The sequence below is a fragment of the Artibeus jamaicensis genome, unplaced genomic scaffold (assembly GCF_021234435.1).
Source record: "Artibeus jamaicensis isolate MK-2021 breed Jamaican fruit bat unplaced genomic scaffold, CSHL_Jam_final scaffold_537, whole genome shotgun sequence".
Classification (NCBI taxonomy): Eukaryota; Metazoa; Chordata; class Mammalia; order Chiroptera; family Phyllostomidae; genus Artibeus; species Artibeus jamaicensis.
In genome coordinates, this window is record NW_026522047.1 from 42,267,282 (window position 1) to 42,287,699 (window position 20,418).

At 51.0% G+C, this 20,418-nt stretch overlaps 1 protein-coding gene across 4 annotated transcripts; it reads right to left on the reverse strand.

The window, feature by feature from the left end:
* Window positions 1-265: 265 nt before the first annotated feature.
* PLIN3 (perilipin 3) lies at window positions 266-17,243 on the reverse strand. 4 transcript variants are annotated; one of them, XM_053658564.1, is made up of 8 exons: window positions 17,147-17,243; window positions 14,427-14,508; window positions 9,708-9,906; window positions 9,459-9,541; window positions 7,303-7,600; window positions 5,614-5,813; window positions 3,718-3,846; window positions 266-1,100 (listed from the first exon to the last, which is right to left on the reverse strand). In XM_053658564.1, the coding sequence occupies exons 2-8, from the start codon at window positions 14,490-14,492 to the stop codon at window positions 759-761; spliced, it is 1,317 nt and encodes a 438-aa protein (XP_053514539.1). In that variant the 5' UTR covers window positions 14,493-14,508; window positions 17,147-17,243; the 3' UTR covers window positions 266-758. The 4 variants fall into 4 exon arrangements, with proteins under 4 accessions (XP_053514539.1, XP_053514536.1, XP_053514538.1 ...); XM_053658561.1 differs by having other exon boundaries at window positions 266-1,103; XM_053658563.1 differs by lacking the exon at window positions 17,147-17,243 and adding an exon at window positions 16,356-16,376 and having other exon boundaries at window positions 266-1,103.
* Window positions 17,244-20,418: the final 3,175 nt, after the last annotated feature.

Here is a 20,418-nt window from a genome sequence, read left to right on the forward strand (position 1 = left end):
CAGGCTTCTCGCTCTGCTACGTACCTATGACAGGACATGGCCCAGGGGGCAAGGCTCCGGCACGCCAGGGTGGGGAGGAAAGGCCCTCGCGGCCTGCTCTTCTGTAACGTCAAGGCCAAGCCAGTATGGCGAGCACACTGCTGACAACCAACATGGGTGCCAGACTTCAAGTTCAGTAGCAGGTCCACCCCTGTCCCACCCATGTCACAGAGACCCCTGGAACTGCTCAGCTGCTGGGAAAACACATACACATACACACACATGCTTGTACTTAGCTGCAGGTAGAATTTATTAAGGCAACACCGAAGCTCCAGGCACCTGAGTTGCTGGGAGGTCTCAGCCCCCTTCTGCCCTAGAACGTGCCTAGGGAGCCCCACCCCCACCCTGGGGCAGGAGGCCCACTTCACAGGCCAGAGGTCCAAGTCCAGTCCCTTAAGACTGATGTCTGGGCCCTGGATATAGAAAAGGAAGTGGTATGGGAGAACTATATCCATGGTTTTTAAGAAAAAAAATTGGGAACTTCTAAAACAACTGTTTTAAAACCTTCTAGAAAAAAATTCCAGATACCTCACACTAATGACCGATATGGTCAGAACACACTTCCTCCTGACTCTGGGGTGGGACTGGTCTGTGAGGGGGACCCAGCTTCCCAGGGCAGCAGCTGACAGGCCGGGGGTGGGGTGGGAATAGGGGGTACAGGGCTCCTTGCTGGCCCCCTAGGGGAGGGACTGAGATGCTGAGCCCCCTTACTGTCTAGCCTACTTCTTTTCTTCTTGGGCTTTCTCAGCAACTCCGGGGGTGAAGGGCCCCACCACCCAGGTAATGGGTGTGTTCTGGGCCACGTACTCGACCATGTGGTCAAGGGCCTCCCGGGCCTTGGCAACTCGCTCCCGGCTCTGTGTCAGGACGCTGCTGGACAGGTCCTGGAAGGAGTGAATGCCAGAAAAGGTGGCCTGGAGGTCCTCCACCTGGCGCCGAGCCTGCTGCACCTGGTCCTTCACGTGGGTGGGCAGCCCCTGGATGCTGGACCCCAGTGAGGTGCAGGTGGCCTGCAGCTGCTGGGCAATGTCCCGGAACATGGTGAGCGCCTGGGACTCAACCTGCTGAGAAGCAAGAGTGGGTAGGGGGCGATCAGGACCATTGCTTTGGGGGAAACTGGACCCAAAGATGGGGAAAAAGAAAATAGCAGTTCTACCGCCGACCTTCAGGAAAATCATTGCATAGGAGAGGCTGCCTAGCACTGTGCTTCGGAATATACCAGCTCTCAGAGTTCTGAACCCGAGAGACACAGTCATCGTGTAACCCAGCACGTCTACACCAAAACCCGTACCCGAGTGTTCCGAGAAGCACTATTCACAGCAGTCAAAAGTGGAAACAACCTTGATGTCTATCAGCTGGTGAATGGATCATACAACGTGGTCCCTCACTGGAATATTACTCAGCCGTGAAAAGGGTGAGGCTCTGACACTTGCTACAGTGTGGGTGGACCTTGAGACCATGATGCTCAGTGAGAGAAGCCAGACACAAAAGCCCATACCCTGTGTGGTTCCATGTATCTGAAGTGCCCAGAACAGGCGAATCCTCAGAGACAGGAAGTGGGTTAGGGGTGTTAGAGGCTGCGGGGAGGGCTGGGGAGTGACTGCTCGTGGGCACAGGGTTTTTCTATTGGGGTGATTAGAAGGTCCCAACTGGATTGTGGTAAAAGTCCCACACCCGTGAATACAGACGGTCCCCAATTTATGATGGTTCAACTTATTATTTTTCAACTTTATGATGGTGCAAAAGTGACATGCATACTTTGAATCTGGAATCTGGATCTTGTACTGGGCTCCCAATACAGGATCTGATATTCTCCCGCGGTGCTGGCCAGCAACACAAGGGGATTTTGCCCAACCCCAGGGCACATTCACAGTGGGCTGGGCCAAGCTGTCACATTTGGCAGGTTAGGTCTATCCAGTGAATTTGGACTTAGGATATTTCCGACTTACGAAGAGTTTATTGGGACCTAACCTGTTGTAAGTCAAGGAGCATCTGTATACCAAACCCACTGAGTCACACTTGAACTGGGTGATTGTACAGAATGTGAATTATATCTTAAAAATTAAAGCTTAAAAAAAGTACAAGATATTTTTATATCTCAGAATTGTCTTTTTTCTAATTTAAAAAAGAGAGAGAATATCTGGAATAACTTTCTGGCAGAAGTCGTAAGCAGTTTAGGTCTGGCCCTGGAAAATTCCTGCAGGCAGGAAGGAGGTCAGGACTGACGCAGGACTGCCTCAGCGCCGCCGGCTGAGGGCTCCGGACTTGGCCCTGCAGGCGAGGGGCTGAGGAGCGCCAGCGTCTGTGTCTTTTGCTGTTGTGTTCAGCGATGGGGGGAGGGGAGATGGTTCTCTGCAGTTTGGGTCTCAGTGTTGAGCAGATGCATGTTTATAGAGATATTCACAGGATCTTTATAAACACCACTTTTGTAGCAGTATGTGCTTTACTTATGAACTCATTTAATCTTTTAAAAAAGATTTTATTTATTTTTAGACAGGGAGAAGGGAAGGAGAAAGAGAAGGAGAGAAATGTTAATGTGTGGTTGCCTCTCACGTGCCTCCTACTGAGGACCTGGCCTGCAACCCAGGCGAGTGCTCTGACTGGGAATCAAACCAGCAGCCTTTTGGTTCACAGGCCGGCACTCAATCCATTGAGCCAAACCAGCCAAGGCATCATTTAATCTTATATATGTATACATGACTTACGTGTCAGAAAATTCACCCTTCTAAGTATGATTCAGTGGATTTTAGTATATTCATGAGGTTATGCAACACCTCTAATTCCAGAACATTCCACCACCTCCAAAAGGAATTCCCTCCCCTAGCCCTTGGCAACCATGAATTCACTTTCTGTCTCTGTGGAGTTGCCTGTTCTGGACATTTCACATAAACGCAGTCATACAATATGTGGTCCTTTTTGTCTGGTTTCTTTGGCTGAGTGTAACACACTCATGGTTCGTTCATGTCCCAGCAAGCATCAGTGCCTCACTCCGCCTCAGTCTGAGTGGTCGTCCATCGCAGGGATGGGCCACATTTTGTTCATCCATCTACCCACTGGTAGACATCTGGCTTTCCCCCTTTGCCCATTGTGAATAAGGCTGCTGTGAACATTCATGTACGAGTTTAGCTAGTTTCATCTTAACAGCCCTGCAGAAGGCCCTATGTTCTGCTCACCAACTGAGAAACCAAGGCCCAGAGAGGTTAAGCTGAGAAGCTCCAGTATCAGTACAGACCTGACTGGGGAGTGGGTACCATTCAGAATGAGGTGTGAGAATTGTGTAAGGCATTGGTTCAATGGAAGCTGAGATGAGGGAAGGTATAGGTGGCCAAAGTCAGAGCAGGGGCCAATGCGTGGGACAGACCGGAGGAACCACAAAAAGCTAGTAGTTACCTGGAGCCAGGCAGGTAAACATGAAGGACTTGATGGGATAATGTGATGGGGGAGGGAAGGTTACAAGAGTTTCAAGACATAGCCTAGCAGGTTGAGACACATCACTGTCAAGTGCTCCAGGTTCAGAAGCAACCCCCATACCCAAGAACAGAAAACTGGGCTGGGGAGTCCTGAAAGCAGATGCAGGGAGGAGAGGCGGGGGAGCATTCCAGGCAGGTCCTCTGAGCAGAGGTGTGGAAAGGGAAGTCAGGGCTCCAACCCCCCCACCCCCTGCTCCACAGTGGATACCTCTTGCTTTGGCAGGTCCCCCTCCACGCTCTGGAGCTGCTTCTTCTGGTTCCAGGTGAGCCACATCTGGGACAGTTTCTCCTGACCCTCCACCAGCTTCTGATCAACTCCCTGCTTGACTGTTTCCATCTGGAGCAGGAGAGAGCACAGTGAAGGAGGCTGCCTCCCGCGCCTGACCATGGCCAGCAGGGCCCTGCTATCCCTAGAGATGGGGGATTCCAGAGGCAGCCCTGGGAGTCCTCTCATCTGAGATCAGGGGAGGGAGGGACCTTGTTTTCACATGGTTTCCATAGCTACAAAGTGGCCATACATTTTCTGTAGCCCCTCCCATTTTCGTATTTCTTCCCTCCCTTGCAACTGGACCTGGCCATCTGAGCAGCTGTAGCCACCAGAACACGGGAAGCACAAGCTTAAAAGTGCTCTCAACGGAACATTACTCAGCCTTGAAAAGGACGGAAACGCTGACATCTGCAACAGTGGGGATAAACCTGAGGACATCACACCTGGTGAAACAAGCCAGACACAGCAGAACAAACATGTGTGATTCTACTTCCATGAGGTCCTGAGAGGAGTCAGAGTCATAGAGACACAAATATGGCGGCAGCCAGGGGCTGGGGTGGGAGATGGGGTGTGTCTAATGGGGACGGACTTCTGGTTTGGGAAGATGAGGAAGTTCTGGTGTTGGACAACGGGAACGGCCGCACAGCAAAGTGAATCACTTAATGACACTGAGGTGTGCTTACAAATGGTGATGATGGTAAATTTTCTCGTGTGGGTCACCATAATGGAAAATATTTTAAAAAAGAGGAGATAAGCCCTGGCTGGTGTAGCTCAGTGGATTGAGCGTGGGCCTGCGAACCAGACAATTGAGGTTCAATTCCCAGTCAGGGGACATGCCTGGGTTGCAGGCCGGTTTCCTGCAGGCCAGTTCCCAGCAGGGGACCCACGAAGGCAACCATACATTGATGTTTCTCTCCCTCTCTCCTTCCCTTGCCCTCTAAAGATAAACAAATAAAATCTTAAAAAAAAAAAAAAGAGGAGATATACTTAGCAGAGGTAACAAAAGCAATTTAGCTCTTTAGGGACCAGAGAAATAAAACAACTGGGTGGGGGGATTTGACTGTGAAGGGACAGGGAGACTTTACGGGGTAGTAGTGATAAGTCCATTTACATTTATTAAACTCCTCCAATGGTACGCTTTAAAAGGGGTGGTTTTTGTTGTATATAAATTATACCTCTATGAAAATGACTTAAAACAAAACATGCTTTATGTGTTCCCACTGCACCCGGATCCCTCAGCTGCCTGCAGGGGAAGGGAGGGCTGGCTTGCTGGAGGAGGAGCCCTCGGTGAGAGGCCCAGCCTCTAGCCCACCCGTGGGGCCAAACTGTGTCCACCCCAAATGAGCACATTGAAGCCCTCACCCCCAGGATCTCACCCCCAGTCACATAATGTGACTGTATTTGTAGATCGGGTTAAAGAGGTGATTGAGATAAAATGAGGTCATGAGAGTGCACCTTAAGCCAGTGAGACTGGTGTCCCCATAAGAAGAGAAGATCAGGACACAGACACACACAGAGGGATGACCATGTGAGGACACAGGAAGAAGAAGACAGCCACCTACGGCCAAAAAGACAGACCTCAGGAAATCCTGACTCTGCCAATGCCTTGATCTTGGACTTCCAGCCTCCAGAACTGAGACAATAAACGTCTGTTGTTTAAGCCACCTAGACTATGGGACTTTGTTATGGTGACCCCTGCAAACTCATCCAGGTCCACAGCTGCATGAACCAGCAGCCCAGGCAGATGTGCAGAATGGTGAGCGATAAGCCACTAGGTTTGGGGAGGGCTCATGAGAGTGAGTGCTGCTGTGCCCCCATGCCCGGGCAGGCCCTCACCAGGCTGAGCGCCTGTGCCAGCTGCAGCAGGGCCTCCTGGGCCCTCTGCCTGGTGTGCTGCAGTTTTCCCAGTGAGTGTTGGTAGGCCCGCTGGCGCAGCCGCTCCGACAGGGAGCCCAGACGCACGAAGTAGCTCTGCTCCTGACGCTGCTGCTGCACTGAGGCCATGTCAAAGCCCTCCACGGATGTGGCGAGGTGGGCTGCAGAAGGGAGGCAAGAAAAGCATCGTGAAGGCTGGGACGCAGCCGGAGCACACAGCTCAGGCTCCCCTGGACCACACTAGGGTATGACCCCTGGGTCTCATGCAGACTACTCAAGTTTACGTGGGTCTGATGCTTGCAAACATGAAGCCCTGGAGTGAAGGATTTCCCTACTTTTGTTTTCCCCATCTGCAAAATGGGTATGTTGAGAACCAAACTTCCCAGAATTGAGAAGTCTTAGACTAGCATGAGGGTCTGCCAACTACAGCCCATAAGACATGTCCAACCTGCCTCCGATTTTGCTCAAATGATGATTGCAACAACTGTAGCTGTAGCTGGGAGACCCTATCTAGCCTGTCTTCAACTTTTTTTCTGTTCTCCCAAATGTTTGGCTCCTCATTCAAACAAACCGGCCCCAGCCAGTGGGCCGGGGCCAAGCTGCACTCTGGATGCAGCATGGTGCCTACTTAGGCGCAGCCCCCACGGGCCCTTGCAGCCATGGGCCTTGGAGGCTGACGCCCCAGCACACTGGGCATGTGCACAAAGGAGCGCTGCCTTTTAAGCGTGGAGTCAAGACCCACCACGAGGGCCATGGGTGTCAGAGGACAAGTACAGACCATGAGTAGGACCGGCTGCTTGGTCTCCAATGGCTTCATCCCCAGTTTGTCTGTTTGTCTTCATTTGTGCCCCAATCTGGTTCTGTCTCCATTTTCACTGGCCTGGACCAGGGGCAACTTCCTTTGCCCTGGTCCCTCAGCTCTCGCCCTTGCCTTCCAGTCTGTCCTCCCTGAAGCAGCCACCAGAGGGCGCCTGTAAGCCCCTGAGTCAGATCCAGGCCCTCCTCTGCTCAGGCCGCACTTCCCCTCCCACCTTCCTCAGGGTAGGACCCGTGGCCCACACTGCCTCGCATCACCTGCCCCTGTCCTCTCCCCACCACCCTCACTCTCTCTCTTTCCTCCTCATTCATTCTGTTAAAGCCACAGGGGCCTCCTAGCTGTTCCTCCAACACACCAGGCAAGGTCCTGCCTCCGGGCCTTCAAATTCGCTGTTCCCTCCCCCAGGATCATTCTTCCCCTAGACACCAGAGGGATAACTCCCTTCCTGCCCCAGCTCTGTGCGCGAACACCAGCTGCCCGTGGGGCCGCTGAGAACGCAAACTTCCTCCTCCACGCTGTGTCCCGAAACCCTCCCACACCCCCTCCTGGCATGCTGTTCTTTTCCCTCAGGCACTGGTCATCGCTTCTGTCATCAATTCCATAAAGCGGCGGCTTCCGTCTTGCTCACTGATGGTGCCCCTGTGTCTAGCTAGGGCAGGGCCTGGTGCCCAGGGGGTGCTCAATCCCTGAAAATCGCCCAGACTTTCCTCTGTTGTCCCCCTCACCCCCCACCCCATTCCCAGCACGTCTGTTCATTTAAAGGTTCACTCAGATGGAGAGACTCCAGGTGGCTGAGAGGGTGAGAGGGTCCCGCGCCCATGGGCCACACTTACCCAGCTCGGAGTCTGTCATAGGCAGGTGGTTGTCCACCCACTCCTCTGACTTGCCCAACACTGTGTCCACTCCGCTCAGCACCATCTGGCCCACGCGGGACCCCATGACTGAGTGGACGCTGCTGGTCACCACAGACTTGGTCATGTCCACTCCGCTCTGCACAGCTCCCCGGGTCACATCTACTGCCTCTGTCATTCGGGTGGCCACTGTGTCCTTGGCACTGGACACTGTGTTGGACACGGCTTCCCGGGCCCCTGACACCCTGGACGACATGAGTTCCTTGGTATCCGCCAGGACCTACGAGTCAGGCCAGCATCAGCATCGCTGCATGCCCTCCACTTGTGGGTAGCCCCACCCCTGCACCCCAACTTCCAGGGCGGCCCAAGGGTCAATAGCGACTCCAGTATCGCAGTTAAGACCACTTCTCAGGAGTCAGCCAGTCTGGTTAGAATCCCTGAGTCTGGTTAGATACTTCTTAGTAGTGTCCCCTCAGGTCGGTCTCGCCCCCCTCTGGGCCTCAGTCCTCCCGAGCCACACTGCCCAACATGGTAGCCACTAGTTATACATGGCCATTTAAACTTAAAATAATTAAAACTAAATAAAATGTGATTGAAAGTGGGGTCTCAGAGAGATATAGGTCCATCCATGTTCATAGCAGCATTATTCACAACAATCAAAGGGCAGAAGCAACCCAAAGCCGTCCACTGACGGACAGATGGATGAACGCGACGTGGTCCGTCCAGACAATGGGACGTTATTCCACCTTAAAAAGGAAGAACATTCTGACACGCTACCACATGGATGAAGCGTGGAGACATTATGCTCAGTGAAACAGCCAGAGAGACAGGAAATAGATGGTGGGGACTGGGGGCGGGAGATGGGGAGTAATGTCCCCTCAGTGGGGACAGAGTGACAGTTTGGGAAAGTTCTGGGGACAGATGGTGGAGACGGCTGCACAGCAGTGTCAGTGTGGTTAATGCCACTGAGCTGTGCACTCAGAAGTAGTTAAAATGGTAAATTTGAGGTTATAAAAAACCGAATGTAACTTGTGCACCAATGTTCACAGCAGTGTTATTCATAACAGCCCAGAAGTGCAGGCAGCCTAAAATGTCCATCAACGGATGAATGAACAGACAAAACGTGGTACATCCGTGAACAGGCGTGAAGCACTGACACTCACTGCAAGGTGGACGGACCCTGGAAAGATGGTGCGCAGTGAGAGCAGCCAGACCCAAATGGCCACATTCAGGTGAAATGTCCAAAACAGGTAAATCCAAAGGGACAAGTAGTAAATTAGTGGTTGCCGGGGGCTGGGATGTTTCATGGGAAAGAGAGTAACAGCCAAGGTGTGTGAAGTTTCTTGGTGGGGCCAGGGGCGGGGGGGGGGGATAAAATATTCTAAAACGGATGGTGAAGATTACAAAGTAGCTATTTAAATTTACAATAATTAAAATTAGCAGTTGAGTTCCTCAGTCACACTAGACACATTGGAAAGAGTCAGCAGCCTCACGTAGCTGATGGTCCCCCCACTGGATGGTGAAGACCAAGAACATGGACCTCAGAGGAAGTTCTACTGGGCCGTGCCGAGCTAGAGTCTTTAAGAGGGAAGGGAAGGCCTCTGAAGAGGTGTGATTAGAACAGAGACCTGAAAACCTGGTCCACAAAGCAGGAACTGCGTGTGCAAAGGCCCTGGGATGGGACTGAGCCGGGCGTGCTCATTGTCTTTGCTTCCCCCAGCACCCCAGAATGAATGCCATGCAGGCAGGAACTGTCTCCGTGGCTGTGTCTGGTCACTGTGTCACTGACCAGGGAGTAAGAAGGCTGACATGACTGCAGTGCAGCAAGAGGTGGGTGGTGAGGGCAGGGCAGTGGCGGGGCCAGATCAGGTGGGAGCCATGTGAGTGTGGGGAGGGCTTTGGCTTTTCTCTGGGCAAGGTGGGAGATGGGGGGGGCGGTTTGTGAGCAGACCTGGCTGGGTTTGAGAATATCCGTCCAGCTGCCTAGGGGGGAGTAGGTTTGGGGTGTGGGGGCACGTTGAGAGGAGTGGTCAGGGAGTAAGCTGTCGCATCTGTCTCTTCTAGTAAAGGGGGGCCACAGACCCAGCACCCAGGCAGGTCCCTGCTCCCTCGGGGCTCCCTTGGCGGAGGTCCATTACCTTCTCCGGCGGCTGCTGTAGGATGGGCAGGTTCTCCTCCAGCTTATCCAGCCCCCTGTGGGCGTAGCCACTGGCTGATGTGACTACAGGAGGTGGAAGAAGACAAACATATGTCGGCTACCACACATGAGCATGCCTCAGGGTCCCAGGAAGATCAGCCACTGGTTTGGGGGCAACAGGACCAAGGGTGGGGCAGACCCCCCCCCCAAACAGCCAGGGACGTTCCATGTTCTTTGGGACTTCACTCACTCTGGGGCTCCAGCTTGGACAGGATGGGCTGGGCTCCACTGATGGCCGCTGCTGTGAGGGTCTTCACGCCTTTCTCCGCCACATCACAGACGGTCTTGATATGGGGGTAGCTCTCTTTGGTGGAGGTGTAGGCCGCCGACACCATGCCACAGGTGGAGCTGATGAGGGGCATGCTGGCCACTCGGTCCACCACGCTGGGCTGCAGGGAGAGGCAGCTGAAGCAGGCTGGGCTGGGGGCGGGGAGGCCGGAGGGCTGGGCCTGAAACTCCCGTGCTGGTGCTTTTGCTCTCACTTGTGGCCAGGGAAATGGCTCAGCTCACCCTTGCTTTGGGCCCACGGGATTGCGCAACCCAGGAACTCCAGGGTTCCGCCATGTGCTTCCTTGTCTCAGCTCTGCAGCTCATTTGTTTGGACGTGACTTTGACACCAATTGTGTGCCAGGGAGGAATAGGACGAGAACCCTACTCTCACAGAGTTTACGGTCTAAAGCTGGGGTCTGCTGACCATGGCCCACCACCTGATGTTTTTATTCTTGTGTTTTTTCCCTAATAGCTTTATTGAGATCAAGTTCACACATCCCAAATTCCACCATTTTTAAAGGGTACAATCCAATGTTTCTAGTACATTCACATGGCTGTGCGACCATCACCACTAACTGCAGACCTTCTCCATCACCCCAGGCAGGAGCTGGTGCCTGTAGACACTGACTCACCCTCCCCTCCCACCAGCCCCTGGTGACTACCAGTCTGCTTTCTGTCTCTGAGTTTGCCTATTCTGGACATTTTTTATCAACGAAATCATGGTTTCTGTGGCCTTTTGTGTCTGACTTTTTCACTGAGTAATGTTTTCAGTGTTCATTCATGTAGTAATATATGCAAATACATAAGGGTTTTTTTTTTAAAGATTTTATTTACTTATCTCTAGAGGGGAAGGGAAGGAGAGAGGGAGAGAAACATCAATGTATGGTTGCCTCTAGTGCATCCCCTGCTGGGAACTGGCCTGCAACCCAGGCATGTGCCCTGACTGGGAATCGAACTGCGATCCTGTGGTTTGCAGGCCCACGCTCAATCCACTGAGCTACACCAGCAAGGGCATAAGTTTTTTTTAATTGTAGTAACATAAAGCCCTGGCCAGGTGGGTCAGTTGGTTGGAGCATCAATCACCCCAAGAAATTGCAGGTTTGATCCTCAGTCAGGGCACATATTGGAGGCAACCCATCAATGTTCCTCACTCACATGGATATTTCTCTCTCTCCAAAATCAACAAAACATATCCTTGGGCGAGGATTAAAATACATACATACATAACTGAATAAACTATAGTAAGGCAGAGATAACAGAGAATGGACCACTTTAACCATTTGTAAGCGTACAGTTCAGTAGCGGTAAGTACGTTCACACTGTTGTATAACCACCACCTCCATCCATCTCCGGACTCTCCCATCTCCCCCCACTGACACTCTGTCCCCATGAAACACTCACGCCCCCAGCCCCCAGCGGCTACTTCCTGTCTCTGTAGATCTGACTCCTCTGGGAACCTGATATGAGTGGGATCCCACAGAACTTGTCCCTCCTGCGTCTGGCTTATTTCACCAAGCATGTGTTCAAAGTTCATGAGGCAGTGTGTGTCGGTATTTTATTCCTTTTATGGCTAAATAATATTCCATTGCTGCTTAGTTTTATAAATAAAGTTTTCTTGATATACAGCCACACCAGAATAGGTAAACCCATAGACAGAAAGCAGAATAGCGGTTGTCAGGAGCTGGGGGGGTGAAGGCAATGGGAGTGGCTATTAATGGGGCTGGGATTTCCATTTGGGGTGGTGGTAAAGTCCTGGCATTACATAGTGGGGATGGTTGCACATTGTGAATTTACTTAATGCCACTGCAGTGTATACTCTTTTTTAAAAATATATTTTATTGATTATGCCATTACAGTTGTCCCATTCCCCCTCTTCATTCCCCTCCACCCTGCACACCCCCTCCTACCCACGTTCCCCACCTTTAGTTCTTGTCCATGGGTCGTATACATAAGTTCTTTGGCTTCTACATTTCCTATACTACTCATAACCTCCCCCTGTCTATTTTCTACCTACCATCTATGCTACTTATTCTCTGTACCTTTTTCCCCTCTCTCCCCCTCCCACTCCCCTGTTGCTAACCCTCCATGTGATCTCCATTTCTGTGGTTCTGTCCCTGTTCTAGTTGTTTGCTTAGTTTTTGTTTTTGTTTTAGGTGTGGTTGTTAATAATTGTGAGTTTTCTGTCATTTTACTATATATGTTTATCTTTTTTTTCTCAGGTTAAGTCCCTTTAACATTTCATATAATAAGGGCTTGGTGATGATGAACTCCTTGAATTTGATCTTACCTGAGAAGCACTTTATCTTCCATTCTAAATGAAAGCTTTGCTGGATAGAGCAATCTTGGATGTAGGTCCCTGCCTTTCATGACTTGGAACACTTCTCTCTAGCCCCTTCTTGCCTGTAATGTCTCTTTTTAGAAATCAGCTGACAGTCTTTATGGGAACTCCTTTGTAGGTGACTGTCTTCTTTTCTCTTGATGCTTTTAAGATTATCTCCTTATCTTTAATCTTGGCTAATGTAATTATGATGTGCCTTGGTGTGTTCCTCCCTGGGTCCAACTTCTTTGGGACTTTCTGAGCTTCCTGGACTTCCTGGAAGTCTATTTCCTTTGCCAGATTGGGCAAGTTCTCCTTCATTATTTGTTCAAGTAAGTTTTCAATTTGTTGCTCTTCCTCTTCTTCTTCTGGCACCCCTATGATTCAGGTGTTGGAGCATTTAAAGATGTCCTGGAGGTTCCTAAGCCTCTCATTTTTTTTGAATTCTTGTTTCTTCATTCTTCTCTAGTTGGATGTTTCTTTCTTCCTTCTGGTCCACACCATTGATTTAAGTCCCAGTTTCCTTCCCTTCACTATTGGTTCCCTGTACGTTTTCCTTTATTTCACTTAGCATTACCTTCATTTTTCCATCTAATTTGTGACCACATTCAACCAATTCTGTGAGCATCCTGATCACCAGTGCTTTGAACTGTGCATCTGATAGGTTGGCTATCTCTTCATCGCTTAGTTGTATTTTTTCTGGAGCTTTGATCTGTTCTTTCATTTGGACTATTTTTTTTTAATCAACACGCCTGTTAGGTAATGAGGGGCAGAGCCTTAGGTGTTCACCAGGGCGGGTCAACCCAGTCGCTGGGTTGTGACGCAGTGTATGGGGAAGGGGTCCGAGAGGGAACAATGGCGCTAGCTCTGCTCTCTGCTCGATTTCAGTCATTTCCTCGGCTTCCCACAAGCAAACAGGGCCCTTCTGGTGTTGATTCTCGGTGGATGGGTTTGTGTACATTCTAGGGTCCTGTGGGTCTCTCCAACGAAGTCTCCTGTGAGGCTGGGAGTCTCTCCCTCTGCTGCCTCAAGCCCCACAGGTGTTTTCAACCAGTGGGTTGACACTTTATTTCCCGGAGCTGGGACTCCGGGTTGTGAGGTCTGCCTCGATCCCTGGGTGTTCCTACCAGTTTATCCCCGTGTGAATGTGGGGCCGCCCGCTTCACCAGCTACTGCCTTGCTCAGGTCCTCTCCGCCTAGCTACCCATCTCCACCCCTCCTACCGGTCTGGATGGATGTTTCTTCTTTAACTCCTTGGTTGTTGGGTTTCCATACAGTTTCATTTTCTGCCAGTTCTGGTTGTTCTTTGTTTGGAAATTGTTGTTGTCCTTCTTTTGATTGTGTGAGGAGGCACAGTGTGTCTACCTATGCTTCCATCTTGGCTGGAAGTCCTGTATACTCTTTAAAATGGTTAAAATAGTATATTTTATGTTATGTGTTTAAATTTAAAAAAAGATTTTATTTATTTTTAGAGAGGGGAAGGGAGGAGAAGAGGGGGAAGGGAGGGAGAGGGAGGGAGACCGAGAGAAACATCAATGTGTGGTTGCTGCTGGCACGCCCCCTACTGGGGGCCTGACTAGCAACCCAGGCCTGTGCTCTGACTGGGAATTGGAACCTGCGACCCTTTGATTTGCAGGCCGGCACTCAATCCACTGGGCCACACCAGCCAGGGCTATTCTACCACAATTTTTGAAAAGGAATGACACAAATGAGATACACTACACAGATGAACCTATAGAACATCACACTCAGTGAAAGAAGAATCTCACAGAGACAGAAACTAGCTGAGTGGTTGCCAAGGAGGAAGCGGGAAGGAATGGTGACCGCTGCTGGGTATGGGCTTTCCTTTGAGTGAGACGAAAAATGTTCTAACACTATGGTAGTGATAACTGCATAACTTGATAGTTCACTAAAAAAAAAGACTCAACTGCACTCTGTGTAAGGGTGAATTTTATGATATGTAGATGATACCATAATAGTCTATTAAAAAGGGAATTTATTCAAACTGGGGAGTGGGGAATAGGGACCGACTTCTTGGAAGGAGGACCCTAAGAGAACCTCCAGAGGCAGAGAACGTTTGTCTGGGTGAAGTGTCGGGCAGTTTCAGACCGTACCCCTGTTTTCCCAAGAGCCTCTGAGATTCCCAGTTCTCCTGCCCCCACTCGTTAGTGGGACACCTGTTAGAGGTATGTTGGCTGGCTCTCCCCAGCCCAGTTGGAAAGACATTTCTTAACCCCCACGTGCTGCCAGCAGCTCCCTGGCTCCGTTCCACGGTACCGTGATGCGGGAAGCCTCACCCCGGGGATCCCAGACCTTCCTCACCTGCTGTACCGGTTCTTCAGCTGTCACCTGGGTGTTGGCAGGGGCTTCTGTCTCGTTGGTAGACATTTCTCAGAAGCACGTGCTGTGGACAAATGGACTAGTCAGGTACAGCCTAACCTTCCCCTCCCTCCGACAGCCCTTCCCCCAATTCTAAGAGCCCTGCCTCTCAGTCCTTCGCATGCACCTATGGGCCCATTCAAGAGCAGGTGCTTAGTCAGCAGGGCTGAGAGTCTGCATTTCTAACAAGCTCCCCGTTACTGCTGACCCTGCTGACCCAGCTGACCCAGGGCTATACCTTAAAAGGCAAGGTCAAATTACAGCCTCAGGAGAGCTCACCTGTACTATAACTTCAGACACACCCATGGAGCAAAACCTCTGTGGATGGCAAGTTGCCAGTAACTATCAAGTTTCAAGATGCATCTTCCCTTTGACCCAGAAACCTCACTGTGGTAACAGTCCCACACTTGTACTGCCAAGTGGGCAAAGGGGGGGTGTAGTTGTGTTAGCCACAAGAAGACACTGGTAACAACCTGTCTGCCCAGGAGAAGGGGACTAAAGAAAATATCAGGTTAGCCGAGTGCCTAGCAAAAGAATGAGAATTTACATGTAATTGACATGGACCAAGATACTGAAAAGAGACAAAGGTGTGAATGGGGCAAAAGTGTGAATGGGGTGTAAAAGAATCTTTAAGTGTTTTTTAAAATTGAGTTTTAGAGAGAAACGTGGAATTTGTTGTGCCTTGTTCATGCATTCATTGGTTGATTCTTACATGTGCCCTGACTGTGGACCTACAACTTTGGCATATTAAGACGACACTCTAACTGACTAAGCTACCCTGCCAGGGTGCACAGAATCTTTAAAGAGACACAGGAAACTGTTAAAAGTGGCCACCTTTTAAAGAGGAAGATCAGGTAACTAGGGCAAGCTTCCAACTTTTGAGGCAGGTAGATAATATTACCTGTTCAAAAAAAATTAAGTTAAAAAAAAAGAAGAAAGAAAAGAAAGTGTTAGAGAGACCATGCTTGGCCCCACTGCAAACCAATGAAGTGAGACTCAGGAGTGAGAAGGGCAAGGAAGGCTCCCCCCGTGAGTCTACTGCACACATTTGCAGGCGAGATAGGAGCCATAGGTATGCCTCATTTTCCTGGCCAGGTGAGAAGAGATGGGTAGCAGATCCTCACATTAGATTCCAGGAGTCTCAATTCTGTCCATGCTGTGCTCTGTGTTGGGCAAGGAGCCTCTTCTCCCCTAGCCTCAGCCCCTCTTACCTGTAAAATAGGGCTAACGGTAGTGCCTGCCTTAAAGGCTGGTCCCACAGGCAATTCTGGAGTGAGCCTGTTGAGAACCCATGACCTCAATTCTGAGAGTTTCCTTCTAGAGGAAAGGAGTCCAGATGTGTTTCACCATCCCCAAAGTGGAAACCAACGCTTTCAGAGCACCAGTTCTGGAGTCTCAACCAGGTTCTAATCCCACTTCATATCTCACTAGCAGTGAGAGTTTGAAAAGGCATCACCCCTCCTTGGAGCTGCACTTGCTACATCTATACCTATTAGCTTAGACAACCATTCCTAGCTCAGAGTTCCTACAGATTGGAGGATATGCTGCACATGTGATGCTTAGCCTGACACATAGTAGCTGCTCAACAAACAGACCCATGTGACACCACATACATGTGGGTGCCACGTACAAAGGGTGAAGCCAGCCAGAAACGAGATTCCTGCTTGTTACCGAGGTACAACTTGTTACCAAGGTACAACTTGTTACCCAAGCTCCTCAGCCAACTGGGAAGTGGGGTGAGAAGACATACCTGTCCCTGTTGGTCATCGCCTATGTCCCCCTCACCTTCTCCTAAGCCTGAGCTCACCCGGGCAGCTTAGTGGTCCTCCCTTGAACCACTTTAACTAAGGGGGACCATGTAGATGTCCGTACCCCATTAAGTGCTTGAAGTCCACAACCTGCCTGCAACTGCCAGAGCAAGAGCTGTCCACCCAGTTCCGGGGTAGAATCACGCAGCTCGCCCTGTGGCTGCCAGGATACGCTGAGATCCAACTTCCAAAGTCTCCAGAGCCTGACCCCTCAACTCAGTGCTGACGCAGGTCCCAAGGACTCAGATAAGGGGTGGCCTTCGCTCGCCAACCCAACCCGCATCCAGCAGCCTTGTGCAACCCGCTGGCCACACCCACCCAGGGAAGGGGGCGGGGTTCGATTCACCTTTGACCCCTGGGGGTCAGGGGCTGGGGTCAGGGAGGGCCACAAGACACAGAACCATTTGAAGCAATGGGGGCTCTGCTAGGCAGAAGGACACTCCATGGTGAGTGTGGAGGGAGACTCTGAAGTCCTAGGGAGGGCGGAATTCCGGTGCCGGACGGGCTGCGGATTGCCCCCAAACGACGTTTGCAAACAAACACACTTTAAATCTGGCAAGCCTGTTGTTTGAACCGGGGGATTTCTCCCTACCGCTCGATAATGCCTTTTCTAGGGGACTCTTTCGCAACTCTCCCGCCAAAGTCCCAGGAATTAAGAGGAGAGAGTCTGAAAGTTTGAGCCTGTTCCAGAAGTTGGATTGGGGGTTGGGGAGGAGTGATCAGCCAGGGCTGGAGACCCTCCCCCAGGCCGAAGAGACTAGCAGAGCACCCGGAAAGGCCCTCTCTGTCGCTTCCACCCCTGGTTCCACCCCTGCTTCCACCCCTGGGGCGTCCCAAGTTCACCCGGCCTCTCACCGCAGTCAGAGGGATGTCCGGGGCGCGCGGCCACTTCAACTTTGAGGTTAGAGCTTCAAAACCGTCCGGGTATGTCTAGGGCGGGCCTTTATACTGGGGCGGGCACCCGCGAGTGACGGTCCGAATGACCAATCCAGATGGGGGTCACCAGACCACGCCCCTCTCCGCCCAGGACGTTGGAGTCACTCCTGAAGTTCGGGAAAGGGCGGTTTTGGGAGTCGGGCACGCGCCCTGTGAGTGTTGCCCCGGGGCTGGGGAGACCGCTATAGAACGCCGGATTCGAGGCACCTCAGCCCTTCCTAGAGACCCTATGAACTTGGCTTTGGGAGGTAAGCGTGATTCTGGGGTTCCCCTGCCCCCCTTTCTCCGGTAGCCAAACAGAGGCTGTAAGAACTGGGTGTGTCTGGAACCACGTCTGCATTGTGGTCTCAGGAGTGAAGGAAACAAACGCGACTGCATGTTATGAACAGTGTCAGCCACGGTCGTGAACAGATGTATCCAGTGCTTTCTGCCCTCCCTGACCTGTATAATAGTGCCACTGAACTCTCTAGCACTGTGTTTCTTGATTCTCATATTACAGATGAGGAAACTGAGGCTCAGAGGCCACCCACTTAGGGCAATTCCCGGACCAACTCCTGGATCTCTGACTCCTGTAGCTGTCTCTTCCAAAAGCCACTCCCATTTGAGTTCCTCCCCCTCCTGCCCTATAAACTAACGTCCATCCTGTTGGCCTGTTAACCAGAGTCTCAAACTTAGATGTTCCCAGTGGTCAGCAGGAGGTAAATGGGGTGGCTGCGTGCCCTGCCTGGACAGTGCAGAGCATTGTCATGTGAAGGCCCACCCAGGGGGTTCATAGATCCATGGAAATTCCCTGTCCTGCCCTTTTAGAAAACTACTGGACCATATAAAACTCAGAGGCCACTAGTTTGCCGCCTCTACATGGGTTGGGGTGAGACTTCTGGAACCTCCAGAAAGAACAGAAAAAAATTGAGTGTTTGCGACTAAGTGCATTTTATTGAGAGGTTCTACACTCACATGGTGCACTAGAGCTTTCTGAGGAGTAAGAAATGTTCTAGGATTCTGTCCCATCCAATATGGTGGCCGCTAGTGCAATATGGCTGTCACACACTGAGATGATGGAAGATTTATATTTAATCATTTGCACCTAGTTAGATTTGCAAGTCTGGGACCCAAAAGTGATTTCAGCAATAAACTAGAAGAACAGATACAAACGTCACATTTGCTTGCAGGCCATGTTTTCCTGCCCGTTCGTTCACTCAGCAGTTTTTCCTGAGCTGCTGTGCTGAGTGCTGGGGACACAGCTGTGAGTAAAACAGATCCCGGCCTTGTGGCGCGCACCACACAGCGAGAGAGACGGATGATGAGTGAGTGAGTAAATCGCACAACGGGTCAGGTGGTGTTGACTGCTACTGGGAAAAGCAAAGGACTGGGGTCAGTAAAATGGGAACCCAACTTTTAATAGGATGGTCAGGGAAGCCCTTCTGAGTGCTCTTTGAACCGAGAAGTCAAGAGAGGAGCGAGTCATGTAAGGATTTGGGAAGAGTGTTTCTGACAAAGGGAACAGCATATGCAGAAGCTCTCAGGCTGGACCACACCACTCAGGCCTGGTGTGTTGGAGATGCAGCCAAGAAGCCAATATAGCTGGAGCAGGAAGGGGAGAGCTGGAAGAGAAGGGGTTGGGGATGTATAGAGCTCAGAGAGGTGAAGTGACTTTATCCAGAGTCACACAGTTCTAAAGTCACTGGAAGTCTTTGGCTTCTGAGTGGCATTCAGTGCCAGGACGTTGCCAAAATATTCTTGGTTAAGGGGATGTAACCCAATTCTGATTTGGAAATAATGTCCTAGTGGTTTTGCCCCACTTCTTCTGAACGAAAGGAGAACAGTCATGCTTATCTCCTTCCCTGGTGTGGGGATCAGCCCCCACCCTCCAGTCCCCTGTGAGCACAGTCAGAGGCATTTGCCACTGAGCATGTACTCATGTGAGTGGGGGAGGGGAAGGAAGGGCAGCTGCGCCGCTACCCCCTGCCCCTGGAAGCCTTCCTACCTACTTCCCCACGCACCCCCATGCTAAGGTTTCCAGATAAAATACAGCATGTCCAGTTCACCTCAAGTTCTGGGTCAATAATGAAGACATTTTGGGAGTGTGATACATCACGTGTGATAAAAAATTCTTCATTGTTGATCTGAAATTCAAATGGAGCTGAGCATCCTTTTTTTTGTTGCTGGTTTTGCTACATCTGACAACTCTGCCTCCAAACCCACATTCCCTTTCTCCACCCCAGCCATGTCTTCATGGAAAATCTGTCACCTCCCCATCCTCGGGGGAGACTCCTGAAAGGCAGCGCCTGTCCAGGAGCCCCAGAGTGGGAAGTGAGAAATAGTTGCTGTTTTCTCAGCTCTTTCATCACATTACTTAGAGGCCTGATTTTGGTTTTTCCAACTTTCTGGATGAGGAAGTTAAGGATCAGAGAATTGATACCGTAGCAGAGCACACAGCCGGAAACGGTCAGCCAAGAGCTTTGGACTGGGAGTTGTCTGTCTTCCTCGTCTTTGTTTCTGAGATTTCTGCCAGCTGCCACTTTTGCCTCCCACCCCACCTCCTGTTCCTTCTCCTCTCTCTTTTTCCTTCTCCCCCACCCCCACGCCCTCCTCCTCCTCTTCTTTGTCCACTCCACCCCCTTTCAGTAGGAGGACTCTGAAAATTCTGCAGTTCTTTTCCTCCTAGGTAGTGGAAAGAGAGGCAGGTCAGCACTGTGCCACAAGGTGGCGCTGCTGGTCCCAGCTTGGTCTCTGCCTGGTCCAGGTGTCTCTGGCCTGCCCTCTGCCCCTTCTCTCTACCCCATCCATCCGTTTATCAAGCATCTCCTATAATGTGTGAGCCATGCCAGGCCTGGCCTTGAGGGCCCAGCAATCACTGGATTTTCATCCTTTCAACAATTACGAAGCACCTGCTGTGTCTCGGGCCCTTGCTGGGCAGCCCTGGGGACCCAGTTGCCACCTCTGCCTGCCTGGCTCTCGCAGCCCAGTGGGGAGACACACCAGGGACCCTCAGGACCACATGAAGACCTCTGTGGGCCGGAAGCACTTTTGCCATTGCAAGTCCCTCCCTCCATGAAAAAAATTTTACAAATGATCTTTTACAACTGCCTTGGGATTATTTTATTAATTTTTTTCTCCTGATTTTCACAGAAATTAAAATAAAATTATTTTGTAGTTCCCTAAAGGTGTTGCAGGACCTGGATCTCCTGTGT